This window comes from Notolepis coatsorum, assembly GCF_963971535.1.
Source record: "Notolepis coatsorum genome assembly, chromosome: 1".
In the NCBI taxonomy this organism is placed as follows: domain Eukaryota; kingdom Metazoa; phylum Chordata; class Actinopteri; order Aulopiformes; family Paralepididae; genus Notolepis; species Notolepis coatsorum.
In genome coordinates, this window is record NC_140165.1 from 144,590,146 (window position 1) to 144,604,856 (window position 14,711).

The 14,711-nt window shown below is 41.7% G+C and overlaps 2 protein-coding genes across 2 annotated transcripts; both read left to right on the forward strand.

The window, feature by feature from the left end:
• Nucleotides 1-284: 284 nt before the first annotated feature.
• Nucleotides 285-6,686, forward strand: LOC311227131 (rab5 GDP/GTP exchange factor-like). Its single transcript, XM_084312673.1, has 9 exons — nucleotides 285-530; nucleotides 1,845-2,027; nucleotides 2,182-2,309; nucleotides 3,149-3,300; nucleotides 3,925-3,994; nucleotides 4,305-4,440; nucleotides 4,609-4,703; nucleotides 4,823-5,079; nucleotides 5,202-6,686. Exons 2-9 carry the CDS (start codon nucleotides 1,870-1,872, stop codon nucleotides 5,628-5,630), a joined length of 1,425 nt encoding a protein of 474 aa, XP_084168799.1. The 5' UTR covers nucleotides 285-530; nucleotides 1,845-1,869; the 3' UTR covers nucleotides 5,631-6,686.
• Nucleotides 6,687-12,841: 6,155 nt separating this feature from the next.
• LOC311230205 (26S proteasome non-ATPase regulatory subunit 9-like) lies at nucleotides 12,842-14,651 on the forward strand. The gene is made up of 6 exons (XM_084316415.1): nucleotides 12,842-12,988; nucleotides 13,127-13,226; nucleotides 13,475-13,665; nucleotides 13,784-13,885; nucleotides 13,975-14,063; nucleotides 14,441-14,651. The coding sequence occupies exons 1-6, from the start codon at nucleotides 12,863-12,865 to the stop codon at nucleotides 14,466-14,468; spliced, it is 636 nt and encodes a 211-aa protein (XP_084172541.1). The 5' UTR covers nucleotides 12,842-12,862; the 3' UTR covers nucleotides 14,469-14,651.
• The last annotated feature ends 60 nt before the right edge of the window (nucleotides 14,652-14,711 follow it).

Here is a 14,711-nt window from a genome sequence, read left to right on the forward strand (position 1 = left end):
ATATCAACATTCAGAATAGCTCAAATATGTAACGCTAGCTGGCTATTTAACTAATGAATTGCAAGTCAAACTGTCAAGCTAAAGTCAAAGATACAAAGTATGAGACTAAGGTATACCTTTTTGTATAAAAAGTTGGGTAAAACCAAAACCTAAGGGCAATACACCGTTTCTTGGGGAATAATAATAATACAATAACAATACAAAAGTATTTCAAGGGGGAGTGAACTTTTCCGGTGTCGCCGACTGGGTAAAAAAAAGCAGCTGATCGTGGCTGGGTGGCTGAGTTTCATTTCGTCATAAAGTTGAGTCCTTCGTCGTCAGTCTCGAATCCACTAGTCTACTACTTTTACAGTACTCTCTAGCTACTAGTTCCACATTCGCCACTATTTCCGTGAAACGGAATACAGCTTGTAACTCGCACGGATAATTGAAGGGCTTGGACTCCAAGTTGGAGAAGGGAGCAACTTTCACGGCAGGGTACCAGACGCACCAAACCATACGCGTCGCGGTCGCTGACAGCTGTTGACTAGGTAACTTGTTTTGTAGTGTATTAAATAACTTCATAAAAAGCTGCGTACACGTAGCATACGTATGGCAGTTTTAACATTAAACAAAAGTAAAATGCAAGTAATCTAAGTAACGTTAGCTAGCAAAGTAACGTTAGTTAGGCTAACTACTAACGTTAGCTTAGCTATTATTAGCTAACCTCCCAACGCCAGAACCTCACCCGAGCAAACGCTCAAGCTACAGTGCACGACAATTTACCATTTTGCTTTAAAGTAATGTTATTGATTTGGAAATCTATTAGCAATACCTTGCCACGTGCTATGCTTTGTAATAGGATATCAGCCTGATGGGAGAGACTGTCAAGTAGCCTTGTTCACATGGCCAGCATTATTTAGGACTAGTAAGGGAAACGTTTAGAAATGCATAGTATTCAATCGCAGGCATCTTGGTAGGCAAATTACTGATTGTAATCAAATAATAGGTGATTGTCATCAAATGAAATGACAACCGTGACCAATGAGTTGTGTGCATTGCGCCATTGGTTGACATAACAAGCAACCAGAGGGAGCTCCACAAATCATGTTAAACCCAGATTCGGCTCAAATAAGGGACTAAACACGTTTCGCAATTATGCCACATCAATGTGGAACGCCCTACCCAAAGCTGTAAAGGAATGTGGATCACTACCCACTTTCAAAACCTCTCTCAAGGGATACCTACGGGAGACTGCAATTCAACACTGGCCCCTGTAAATATCCTAACCCAACCCCCTCCAATGTACAGTCATTTACCTAGTATGGTTTTGTCAATAGTCCAATGTACAATTTTGTTTGTTTGTACAGTGTCTCCTCCCCCCCCCCCCCTCAATGTACAGTTTTGCTTGTTTATACAGTGTGCCCCCCCCCCCCAACCACCTCCAATGTAAATTACCCAGTATGGTTGTCAATATCCCAATGTACCCAACCCCCCCCACCCAACCTCCTCCAATGTACAGTTTCTACGTCAAATGTATATACTCCCTTTTCTTGACTCCTTCTGTATCACAAACGGTACTGTATTTGCAAATCTGGTATGTCATAAATGTATAGATGTAGCAGTACTGACTATCTGTATGTCATATATGTCCTGATGAATTGAAAATGGGGGACCCTGATGTAAACAAGACGAAAGTCTTTCTCTGGTCTGCATCCCCTTAACAATTGTGTGTATTGAGCTGTACTGTATTGTACCCATTCTGCAATCTGTTAATAAAGTTTTCAATCAATCAATCAATCAATATCCAGAGTTCCTCGGTGATACATATTTCATTATTTCCAATCATAATTTATGTCCAACAGGTGGTGGTAGTAGAAGAGCTCCACAATGTGGACGGATCAGCAGAGAGGAATTCGAGTTTCTCAGGCGGAGCTACTCTGCAAGAACACATGTGGGTATTATGCTAACCCTGTTTGGCAAGGCTTCTGCTCCAAGTGCTGGATGGAGAACAGGCGCAAAAATGAAGCCCAGAGACAAGACACTAGGTAAAAGGCCAAAGATGAAAAAAGAACTACATTTAGATTTTTGCTATGTTTTAAAATTGCAAGCCGTACTGTATTGTACCCATTCTCTGTTAAATAAAGTTTTCATTCATTCAGTCTTACTTTTAATTCCACTTGTTCTTATCACTCCCTGTAGTGCAAGCAATGATGGAACTCCTCCTACCTTCTCAAAATTTGAGGAGAAGAAGAATATGGAGAAGGGGCGTCGGGTTAACACGATGAGGAGACTCTTCTGGCGTGGCCCATCGCCTCCAAAACATCCAGGTGGTTCTCTCGGCTCAAGCGATGTGTCTATAACTCTGTTGCATCAAGTTGAACACAAATCAACTTTTTAATTAGTGATAGGACTTACAGCTCTTTGAAGGGAGCCAGATCTTTTGGCTTTGTTCCTTTCCAAGAGCCGTTCAAATGAATGGCTCATCATTATTTTTTTTAGGTGGCAAGGTTACTTGGTTTATCAGTCTTAAATCATAATATTTTTATCCGCATAATAATCACTAGGATAATGATAAGATAATATTTGGATGAGATTCAAACTTAGATACTTAAAAAACCCTGGAAACAAGGCCTCAAATCATTATAATGCATGTATGCTCCAACATGAGTGTGATATTAAGAATATAGGCCGGTGACGAGATGTCCCTGATTTTCGGGGACGGTCCCTGAATTAAGTCATCTGTCCTCGACCATATCCTGTCCCCGAAAATATCCCTGATTTGTCCTTATTGATTGACTAATTTGAAACCGCTTATAGCTTTATCGCTTTATAGAAGGCAGAAGGGGAAATGAGATTGTAAATTAATCATGCTTGGTGCAATGTTTTCAATGTTGGATTAAAATAAACTCAGTATTTTGTGCTTGAATTGTGAGAGTGCGAGTGAAGTGAATTATACAATGTTGCAGTTTTTGGAATTGTACCCTCTATATGAAATGTGTTGTGTAAATAAACTTGCCTTACCGGTGCCCAAAATCTTTTTAAGCCCAACTTTAGTGGCCTGATTATGATGACATCACAAGTGTTGAGTTATATATGGTTTGTTACACAAGTTTTAACAATCTGTACAAAATCTTTGGAGTAATGGCTTCTTCTTATAATTTTTTAGAGTCTTCTGAGAGCCATATCAATTCCCTAAAGGCCTACCAAAGCCTCGAGCCTGGGGACTTCACCGGTTTCCTGAAGCTGCTTCGGGCCCCTTCCTCACAGCGCTTGCAGGCCCGCTGCACAGCCTTCCTCAGTACCATGGAGGCGTACCATGTAACTGTCCATTTTGGTTTTTACTCTCTCACCATCATCACGGTGGTGATTCTGCCTCTTTAAGAGTTCTCAAAATTGGGGGCGGCTACATGGCGTAGTGGGCAAGGCGCTCGCCACGAATGCGGAGACGCTGGGCTCGCCTGTTCGAGCCCAGCGCTCCACATTGCTTTCAGTTTAGCTGGTCGTTCATACTAATACACATTGGCCGTATTAGGGGGTGGGAAACTGATGGGTGGGGATCGGGCGTTGTGGACAGCGACTCCTACAGGTCGGTTGGTGCGCCTGCGCAGTAGAATCAGGAAGTGTCGGGGGCAGCGTGAGCCTCCCACGCGTTACTCCTCGCCACTGAGAGATCGAGCTGCGCAGGTGAAAAGATGCGACTGCTGTTACCTCAAGTACCGGAGGGGACTTGTGCTATGTATGACTTAGTCCACATTGCAGCCGGCTTGTGGGAGGCAAGAAACGGCGTTCGTGACAGGGGAGGGTTGAATTGGATGATACGAAATTGGGATGGGAGAAAATATAGAAAATGGGAGAAAAAGTGGATACAAAAAAAAGTTCTCAAAATTGTTCTTGAATATTTTAGAGTTGTTTCTATTGTAGAGTATTTTATTTATTTTACAGGACTTACCAGTGCAGAAGCAGTTTGACCTTGTGCAGGATTTCTACCAGAATATTGCTGAGTATTTTAACAGTGAGTATACCCTTTTTTGTCATCTTGTAGGCAAAATTCTGTGTCTAAACTTAAATTGCGCACAACTTTTGGGGAGCATCAGGGACATTCTGTATGAAAGCACCTGCATGGACAGATCATTGACCATATTCACATGGCAGCCATTTTGCTCTTATGTCATGCTCAAGGTTGGGTTCCTTTCCACCCTGGTGTCACCTTGGCCGCCGTGTGAATATGGTCAGTTGGACATTGCATGGTTTCATCCAGAGACTTCATGCTGTGGAACATGAAAAATACATAGCAAATACGCTCTTGTGTTTTTAATTTTCAGGTTTTTCTGAGGACCAGGTCTCTCAAACGATGGAGCATGTGGAGAAGTTAATTATGACCCGCCTGCACAAATGGGTTTTCTGCCATGACAGCTGTGATGATGAACAGAAAGACCTGGCTCTCCAGAGGAGGATACGGTAAGTGTTGATCTATGCCATCTATGCCATCTCCTCTGAAAACTAATCTGTGCCATTTTTTTTATCTCGTCCAAGTCCCCGTTCTGAAACATTTATTCATGGTAACTTTATAGTTTTGGGTAACTGTTGTTGTTAGCTTTCTTTGTTTGCCTTATTTACCATTGCCAGATCCTTCAACTGGGTCACTCCCCAGATGCTGAGTGTACCGTTCCCTGATAAAAACACTGTGATTACTGGTGACCCCTTTCTGCCTGCTATTACAGGTGACTTGTTAAATCAAACCTTTAACTGAAACAAGGAAGATGCATGTCTCAACAAAATAATGAAATTAACATCTTCACCGTGGTCTTACTAACTAGCCTTTCACTCTTCGTTTTGACAGCCATAATAGAGATGGACGCCAAACGGGCACCTCAGGACAAGCTTGTATGCGTGTCCAAATGCAGCCAGCATGTCTTTGAAGCACTTTCCACCTCAAACAGTGAGCCAGCTAACGCTGACGACTTCCTGTCCGGGTTGATTTATGTGGTACTCAAAGCCAACCCACCTCGACTCCACTCAAACATACAGTACATCATTCGTTTCGGTCTACCTCACAGCCTGATGGCAGGAGAGAGTGGTTACTACTTCACCAATTTGGTAAGTTAATTGGAACTATAATGAATCATTAGATGACACTTCCCAACCACTTTCACTCATATAGATTCCTGGTTAAGGGATGTTCTGAATGTTGCTCATTCTTCTGTCCTTGTGTATTTTAGTCCTGTGCTGTGGCCTTCATTGAGAAGCTGCATGGACCTTCACTCAACCTCAGCCCAGAAGAGTTTGAGGGGTATATGCTGCATCGCCGTCCCCCCTCTGTGCCCAAAGGAAGACTTGAGCGGCAGCGGCTTGCCAGTGCAACACAACACCAGCTGGAGGAGCTGAAAGGTAGACAGGAAAAAGTGGACCAAGGAGTGAAAACTCTCAAGGACATGTTACAACAGTGGGTGCAGACAGTTCAGGCACAAGTAGATGAGTCAACTGCCCAGTCTGCTCTGGTGCAAAAGGAGATTGCGGCTCAGTCTGAACTGTCACAGATGTGTTCATCCTCAGCTCAAGATGCAGCGCTGCTTAAGGATGACACCAAAGACCAGTCTGTACTGGTGCTCAGAGATCAGGATGTCAGTCCACTAGACTCAGATTGTTAAGACATCAGAATGGCTTACTCCATTGATCTGGTACTTGACTGTTGTGTGTGTTCTCTGGGTTAAGATAAGTGAATGGCAAAGTAGACTTTAAAATGTTTACATCCGTTTTGTAGAGAAGTTACAGGAAATGCCCAAGCAAACACACAGACCTTTATTCCAATGCAAAGTTTGCACAACTTAAAGCACAACTGTAAGCTTTTCATTCATAAGCTAGGGCTAAATACTAAGGACGTTTGATGAATAGCCTCCATTTGTTGAGTGGCCATGTTATAGAGCCTATATTTATAAAATGTCTTAAAGGAAGGCCAAGGATCATTATCGGGTCATATGACCATAGATTTTCACAATAACTAAACATGTAGTTTATGAGTATGTGGCCTGACCACTGATGTTAAATCAGGACTCTTGATGTCTATGGGCCCTGAACTCATATTCTAAGTACTTAATGTGCCCAGGTTTTGTGTACATATTTCAAAGCTATGATTATAATAATAATAATAATAAAAAGTACTTCTATGCTGTACATTCCACTTCTAGTGAGAGGCTATTTGTTGCACACAAGTTTGTTTAAAGATGCTCAGTGTGCTTTCCCAAGCATTCCAAATTAAACGTCACTTAATGGGGACACCATGCAAGATGTTTAATGCGTTGAATTGATATATATTTTTATAATAATACAGTAGACACAAATATGCCTATACATAGACTGGTGTGAATTTTTTATACTGTTAGAAAAATTGTGAGCAGTGTCAGTTAATCAGCCTGGACCACTGCAAGTCAGATCAGTCAAAGCAGTGCAAAACCATGTTTTTTCAGCCTACAACATTTGGCATATTACAGTGTGTGCAAAGGTGAAATAATTGGAGCAAAGGCATTTGTGATGTGTTTTACTAGCTATGTGAACTTAAAAGAAGGATATGTAAGAAAAACAATACTTTGAAGATAATGTTTTGTAAAGGCATTGTTTATACCATTTGAATAGTTTCCAAAGATCATGAAGGTTTTGAAGTTATATTTATGATTGTACCTAATATATATTAAACTTGTTGACTTGTATATGTATGTGTGGAACTACATTTTATATTGTGAATGTATGCATTTAGTCATTGTCATAAATGTCTAGCAGGTACCATGTGGTACATTTAATGGTTTTGCCAGTTTGCTAAGTCACAAACCTCAAGTCTTGCGCGGTGATTGATTGAATGAACATTTTATTAACAGATTGCAGAATGGGTACAGTACGGCTCAATACACACAATTGTTAAGGGGATGCAGACCAGAGAAAGACTTTTGTCTTGTTTACATCAGGGTCCCCCATTTTCAATTAATAATGAATTGTAGGTAAGGGTGCAATTAGCACCGTGTCATTCTTTGTGGATCTAGCCCACAGGCTCTGATATCCTCGTTTGCCCCCAAGACACATAGCCCCTCCCCATTACACATTCCGGAACACAGTCTTATCTGATTGATTGAATTGATTCTAACAGATTGCAGAATGGGTACAATACAGTACAGCTTAATACACACAATTATTAAGGGGATGCAAACCAGAGAGACTTTCGTCTTGTTTACATCAGGGTCCCCCATTTTCAATTCATCATAACATGACATAGTAGTAGTAGTAGTTTATTTTTTCAGTCATCACACACAGTACAATATACATCATCATTTATCAATATTTGATTATTTACAGTGACTGAAAAGGTACAGACTGAAGCATAGTGCTTATATGTGCCTGTCCTATATTCTTACCAAAAAATACAAACATTTAGACTCAAAACAGTATTCTAAAGAAAAGAAAAAAAGCAAGCAAAACGGTATTATTCACCCTTGTAGTTTTTCAAAATTTAGCTTTACAAAAAAAATACTAAAATGTAGATTCAAACAGTATTCTAAAAGGAAAAAAAACAAAACTGTTATTCACCCTTGTAGTTTTCAAAAATAGCTTTACAAACCTTTTTCTTAAAAACAAATCGAATTACTCATTCTTAACTGTATATCCGCATTGTTCCACAAGTTAACCCCAATAATAGAAATACACCTCCTTTTAATATCTTTCTTAGCTTTTTGAACAGTAAATTTACAAATATCTCTCAAATCATATTTTCTTTCATGTGTTGAAAAAAACCTTTGCACCCCACCTGGGAGTAACTTTGCTTTAGCTCTGTACATTATTTGCATAGTTTTATAGTAAACCAAATCATTACATTTCAATATGAGACTTTATAAACAATGGATTTGTGTGTTCATAGTAACCAGCCTTGAAAAGGTTCCGAATGGCCCGCTTTTGCAGTACGACTATTGGATTTACTGTATTTTTAAATGTCGACCCCCATACTTCCACACAGTAAGAAATGTAAGGAAGTACATACAGGGCGGCTGGGTGGCGCAGCGGACTAAGCGCTCGTCACCAACGCGAGAGACACTGGTATCGAATCCGGCTGTCAGCGTTGCCTCCGGCTTGGCCGGCCGTTATACTGGCTCAATAGGCAGAGTCAGCGGGAGGGAGGTAATCTGGTCGTTGTAAACAGCGACTCCTACAGGTCGGTCAGGGCGCCTGCACAGCGAGGAAGGGAGATGGTGAGGGTAGTGTGAGCCTCCCACACGTTACACCTCGCCAATGGGAGTCCACGCTGGCAGGTGAAAAGAAGTGGCTGGCTGACTCCACATGTATCGGAGGGTACATGTGATAGTATCTATCAACCCTCCCTAGACCGACCAGTGGGGGGGCACATGCGAGCAACGACCAGGAAGTGGAGGGGGGAATTGGCATGACTAAATTGGGATGGAAAAAAACCACAGAAAAACAGGAGAAAAAGTGGATAAAAAAAAAACATGACATACAGATAGACAGTACTGCTACATCTATACATTTATGACATACCAGATTTACAAATACAGTACTGTTTGTGATACAAAGAGTTAAAATAATATATATATATATACATTTGATGAAGAAACTGGACATCGGAGGAGGTGGGGGGGGACTGTACATTGGATGTGGTTGGGTGGGGGGGGGGGGGTAACTGTGCATTGGATTATCGACGAAACCTTACTTGGTCCCTAGAAGAGGGTCTCGTGTATTACTGGGTTAGGACATTTACTGTACATTGGAGGGGGTTGGGTTAGGACATTTACAGGGGCCAGTTTCGCATTGCAGTCTCCTGTAGGTGCTCCTTGAGTGGTTTTAAAAGTGGGCAGTGATTCACATTCCTTTACAGCTGTGGGTAGGGTGTTCCACATTGATGTGGCATAATTGTGAAATGTGTTTAGTCCCTTGTTTGAGCCAAATCTGGGTTTAACATGATTTCTACTCTAAGCCATCCTAGGTTGTCAAAGTGGGCAGGTGTCAGGTGGGTTCTAGGAGTAAGGTCAAGCAGTAGTCTGACCAGTTTGTTTTGTGGTGTTTGTAATTTTAGCGCCTTTGAGGTGCTTTGGTACCATGAGGTGCAAGCATAGTCGTAGTACTCTTGAATGAGTGTTCCTGCCAGAGTCTTCAGGGTATTCTTGTTTACCAGAGAGGAGATCCGGTACAAGAATCTAGTTTGTTGGTTGACTTTTTTTTTATTACATTGGATGCCATTTTGTCACAGGAAAGATTTGCCTCTAGGATGGAACCTAGGTATGTAATTTCATCTTTCCTTGTGACAATATTGTCACCCACTGTAACTGAGAAGCCGTCGGCCTTGTTGAGTTTGTTATTTGAACCGAAGAGAATGGACTCTGTTTTACCCAGGTGTAATGATAGTTTGTTGTCAGCGAGCCAGGTGCAGATTTTGCCTAGTTCCGAGCTGAGGGTTTTTTCAACCTGTAACTTGTTCTTGTCAGAGACCCGCAGGGCTGAGTCGTCCACGAACAGGAACAAGTTGCAGTCACAAGCTGACGACATGTCATTTGCATAAATTAGGAACAGTAGCAGTCCTAGTATGCTTCCTTGTAGAACACCACAGCTCACTGGGAGGGGGGGGGGGGTTAGGGTACCGTTTACCTCCACCATCTGTTCTCTCCCCTCCAGGTAGGATTGCATCCAGCTCACTCACTGATAGACTATCAAAACCAATTGCTTTTAGCTTGTCAATCAGAATGGAGTGATTGTCTCTGCAATGTATAAACTATCATGTTCAACCACCACTGATACCAATACCCAAACTAAAGTCCAATGGGAGCGAGACATGGGTATACCCATATCTGAAACACAATGGGAAGCAGCACTTAGGAATAGTACTAAAATATCAAAATGTGTTAGATATAAAATTATACAATTACAGATACTACACAGGGCCTATATAACACCCTGTACACTGAATAAAATGAATCACACCCTACCCAAATTGTGCTAACATGGGTGTGGAGTAGAGGGTACGCTCATGCACTTGCTGTGGCACTGCCCGCTTGTTAGGACATTTTGGTTGGACATTGCTGAGGACCTGTCAGTTACTCTCCAAATTGACATTAATCCTTGCCCTATAACTGGTATATTGGGTGTAAAAATGGACACTGCTCAAGCAAAGATTGTAAATAATATTGTAGCACTGGCTTTTCTAGCATGCAAACGGATTATTTTAATGAACTGGAAAGAACGCAAACCGAACTGCTTCAGTTTGGAGAACTGGCACAAGGACTTCATGGACTTGATATCAATGGAACAGGCTGCTCTATCTCTTCAAGAGAGTGATAAGCCCGATGGCCTTCAAGGTCCCTGGAACTTTATTAGATCACTATCTGGAATATGTTTGTGTACTGAACCTTTGTAACACTCTGCAACCCCCCCTCACCCCCTTGTTGTTATTATTATTATTGTTGTGAAGGGCCAGATTAACACTGAGAATCTACGTTTTATTATTTTATATAACTTATATTATTTATATATATAAGCTATATCCCTTTAAGCCTCCGTTTGAATCATAGCATTATTCGCTTTCCTCATTGGATAACGCCCTTGACACTGGCGGCGCCAAGAATCGCGCCCCTCAGACAAGTTCAAAGACGAGTCTGGACAAGTTGAGACATGCCCTTGGCCAGCGCATTGATTCCGGACAAGAGATTCGGTTGCGCCCTAGAAAGCACTCTAAGTATATATTGTGGAAGGCGCAAACAGCAGCAGTTCGTCTTTTAGTGTGAATCTCACGTTAACGCAGTTCGACCTAACCTAACGTGAAGTAAAGAGTTTGTCATTACAGTAGTTCGTTCGGTGTGCAGCATTAACAAGCAGTTCGTTCGTTTAGTAACTAGTGTGAACCTTAGCAAGTGTGTGTGGACTTAACGTAATTAGTATCAGAACACGAGGTGAATCTAGCAGCAGAACTATTGGACATGTGAGCATTGGAACCTACCGCGGCGTATCATTACGGATAACTAGTAGCTCCTTAGATACTACTTTGATATTGTAGAACCATTGTTTGGTGGATTATAGTGACTTGTGGAAACGTAGTACCGTGGAGAAGAGCATTGTTAATACCATTGTCGTTTGGATTTAACTACCCTGAAGATCTGCATCGGGCTAGCTTCGAGGACGAAGCTGGCTGGCTATCATCATTGCTATCGGGCATTGGATTACAGCTATTACCCTGCTACCGAGCACTTGGATTACAAGGACCGGATCCGTATGAGACCCCCTTTCTTCAAGTGACCAGCCGGAGTATCCGTCTATTCTTCATTCCTCTGGAGCTTACTACTCTGTGGGAGGAAATCACCAGTCTCCAGCTATACCCTCGTTTGCCCCCCTATATCGCCATCTCACGCCATGCAGCGTCCCGGTCTAGTATCCTTAGCCTAGGAATTATTCATTCCCACTGACTTTGATACTCTGACATTCTAATATCATTCGCCATAAAAGAGCGACCCAGTAATTCTCAGTTGTATATCTGCTGCTAATAATAAAATACTGTAAACGATATCTCTTTGTCACCGTGCCGTCTATTGAGTGTCTGCCATAATAACTGTACTGTCTGGCAAGTAATAATAATAATATGTAGTAGTGGTTTAATCTATCACAATCTTTAATACAGTCAGGGTTTTGTAACCCCTCAGTTACAATTATTATTATTTTTGTCTTAGTTTGTCTTGTCATGTATGATTTGTCTTGCTTGTGAAAAATAAAAACTTTAAATATGAAGAAAAAAAATTGAGTGATTGACAGGCCTTTTGTAGGTCCAGCATGACCATGCCACAGTATTTGCCCGCATCCACCTCTTGTTTGATGTGGTTGTTCAAATAGAGAAGGCATGTGTCAGTGGAGTGGGATGTTCTGAAGCCAGATTGGAATTAGAAGATTCGATTTTTTTCCGCAAGGTACTTTTTGACCTGTTCGTATACAATTTTTTCCATGACTTTCGAGATGGAGGTAAGAATAGAAACAGGGCGGTAGTTGCCTGGGTCTAATTTGATGCCCTTTTTGTGCAGGGGGGTTACTCTCGCAATGTTGAAGTCTTTGGGTACATGTCCCTGTTTTATGGAGAGGTTTATTATGTGTGTGATGACTGGGGTGATGGCGGCTGCTGAGTCTCTGAGGAATTTGGAGGAGATATTGCCATGGCCATGGCCTTGTTAGGTTGGAGGGCGCTCAGTTTTTTGAGTACCTCAGCTGTTGTTACCATTTCTAGTTTGAAATCGTCTTTGCGGACCCCTAGGTAATTCAGTAGGCTATGATGTGTTCTACCCCAAAATGCCCTGAGTGGGAGGGTAGTTTATTTACCATCTAAGAAGCAAACTGCCCACAACAGAGAAAGGCCAGAACACATTAGCCTATAGATCAAATAATTCAACTCATTGACACAAAATGCCAGGACTCAATAGAGGAATTAAGCAAAAGCGAATGGGCACTACAGTGTACAAAGTTAATTGCTGGGTCTCAGGAGGATATATACTATTTTTTTTGTAACACTTAGACAGTTGTCTTAACAGATTGCAGAATGTGTACAATACAGTACAGCTCAATAATACAGCTGATGCGAGCATTGCGAGTGATCCAGGTATACAGTACTTGCTTCTCTTTAATAAAGTTTTCAATCAATCAATCAGAGGTAAAATATAATAGTTTTAACCTGTGGAGGGCGGCATTACGCCATCACTTTCATCTAAGCTACCGCATTGTGCGATACGAACTCTTGTACGGTAGGAGGCGGTATAAACCTTAAAATAGTTTGCGATCCGTAAACGGAAGAAAAAGCTATTTGAACCTTTTCAATATCCGTAATTGTAGTTCCATTAGATTTGACAACAACTGAGCAACCATGAAGATGACCGAGGAAAACAATGTTGGAAAGTCGGAAATAACAATGGATGATGTTAAGAATCTCGTCAAAAAGAAAGACGAATTTGAAGAGCAGATCAAAGCTTATTACGACGTCTTGGAAGATGTAGGTAGTTTGTTCTACCCGGTTATATTACAGGCGCAACGTAACCGCTAGGTAACGTTAGCAAACTAATGTTAGCATGTGCTAGCCATTGAGGGGTGTGTTTAAGCGAATGTGCACTGGTCTTCTCTTTATTTCCAGCAAGGTGTTGGGCTTCAAAGTGCCCTGGTTGACGCAGAAGGGTTTCCACGCGCAGATGTTAACCTGTACCAGATCAGATCGGCAAGGCACAACATTTCATGTAACCAATATTAAATAACGTTTTATAAAGCTGGTTAACCTCTTACGTCTACCATGTCAATTCTAAATTGCTTCATACCTTCAAAACCATAACTTTCGTTTTCAAACCAATTGCACCTACAGTTTACCACTGTTTGTTTTTGCACTTGAGATCTCATATCCTGACATTTATTTAAACACAAAACCCCCATAGTAATATGTAATCTTGTAATGGCATGGCCTTTTTCTGGTATCATTTGAATTTATTAGGCCTGCAGAACGACCACAAGGCCGTCATGGTGGAGATAGAAGAAGCCCTGCACGAGCTGCACGCTCGAGAGAAAGCCAAGCGTGAGAATGAGGCAGAAGCTGAGTCCGAGTCTATGGAACATGAAGTTACTCTGCCCTCACCCTTCGCACGAGTGGAAGCTGTAACACAAGGCTCCCCCGCCTGTCAAGCTGTGAGTGATATTTATGATGCAGCATGAGCAATGGTTCTAAATATTTACTTGCAATATGAAAGGTTAGCATCTTACATTATAAAAGTGGCTGCATTTTTTTGATTATTTCTTTCCACAGGGTCTTCGAGTGGGTGACGAAATCATAGACTTTGGTTCTGTGAACACAGGGAACTTCCAGAACCTCCAGAATATTGCTTCTGTGGTCCAACATAGTGAAGGGGTATCTTATTTTACACGTATAAATGTATATATATTTTTACAATATCTTAGCGGTTAAAACGGCTTCATGATACATTTTATATCCCATAGAAACCATTGCGTGTCGGAGTGATTCGAAGCGGCCACAAAAGTCACATGAGCCTGACTCCACAGCGATGGTCAGGGAGAGGGCTACTGGGGTGAGTGTTGTAGATGGTCAGGGAGAGGGCTACTGGGGTGAGTGTTGTAGATGGTCAGGGAGAGGGCTACTGGGGTGAGTGTTGTAGATGGTCAGGGAGAGGGCTACTGGGGTGAGTGTTGTAGATGGTCAGGGAGAGGGCTACTGGGGTGAGTGTTGTAGATGGTCAGGGAGAGGGCTACTGGGGTGAGTGTTGTAGATGGTCAGGGAGAGGGCTACTGGGGTGAGTGTTGTAGATGGTCAGGGAGAGGGCTACTGGGGTGAGTGTTGTAGATGGTCTCAATATGACCTAATTAATTATGTTGCCGTTTGTTGTAATCCTCTGGTATAACAAATCAAGTACACTAACAATTCTCCTTTCCATATTCTCTTCCTCAGATGCAACATTGTTCCTATCCACAGATGATCAGAAAGAAACAACTGCCGAACATTTTGCCGCTTGCTCTAATCTCATAAGCTAATAATAACTACCTAATGATTCGATTATTTTTTTCTATTATAAAAACACAGGGAGATTTGAGTGAATATTTTATTTTCATGTCTCATTCACTGAATGTGTGAAAAAATAATAAAGTATGAAATTACTTATGTCAAATGTCCTGTTGAATTCAGTCACCGTCTGGCACCGACCAGAGTCTGCCCCAACGGC

What these genes read in the sequence shown, in the direction of transcription:
- LOC311227131 (XM_084312673.1), top strand. Translation starts at nt 1,870, where the DNA reads ATGTGGACGGATCAGCAGAGAGGAATTCGAGTTTCTCAGGCGGAGCTA. An exon ending in ATCGCCTCCAAAACATCCAG is followed by an intron (nt 2,310 to 3,148) that starts GTGGTTCTCTCG and finishes ATAATTTTTTAG; the next exon opens with AGTCTTCTGAGAGCCATATC. An exon ending in GTACCATGGAGGCGTACCAT is followed by an intron (nt 3,301 to 3,924) that starts GTAACTGTCCAT and finishes TTTATTTTACAG; the next exon opens with GACTTACCAGTGCAGAAGCA.
- LOC311230205 (XM_084316415.1), top strand. Translation starts at nt 12,863, where the DNA reads ATGAAGATGACCGAGGAAAACAATGTTGGAAAGTCGGAAATAACAATG. An exon ending in TGGTCCAACATAGTGAAGGG is followed by an intron (nt 13,886 to 13,974) that starts GTATCTTATTTT and finishes TATATCCCATAG; the next exon opens with AAACCATTGCGTGTCGGAGT. An exon ending in TCAGGGAGAGGGCTACTGGG is followed by an intron (nt 14,064 to 14,440) that starts GTGAGTGTTGTA and finishes TCTCTTCCTCAG; the next exon opens with ATGCAACATTGTTCCTATCC.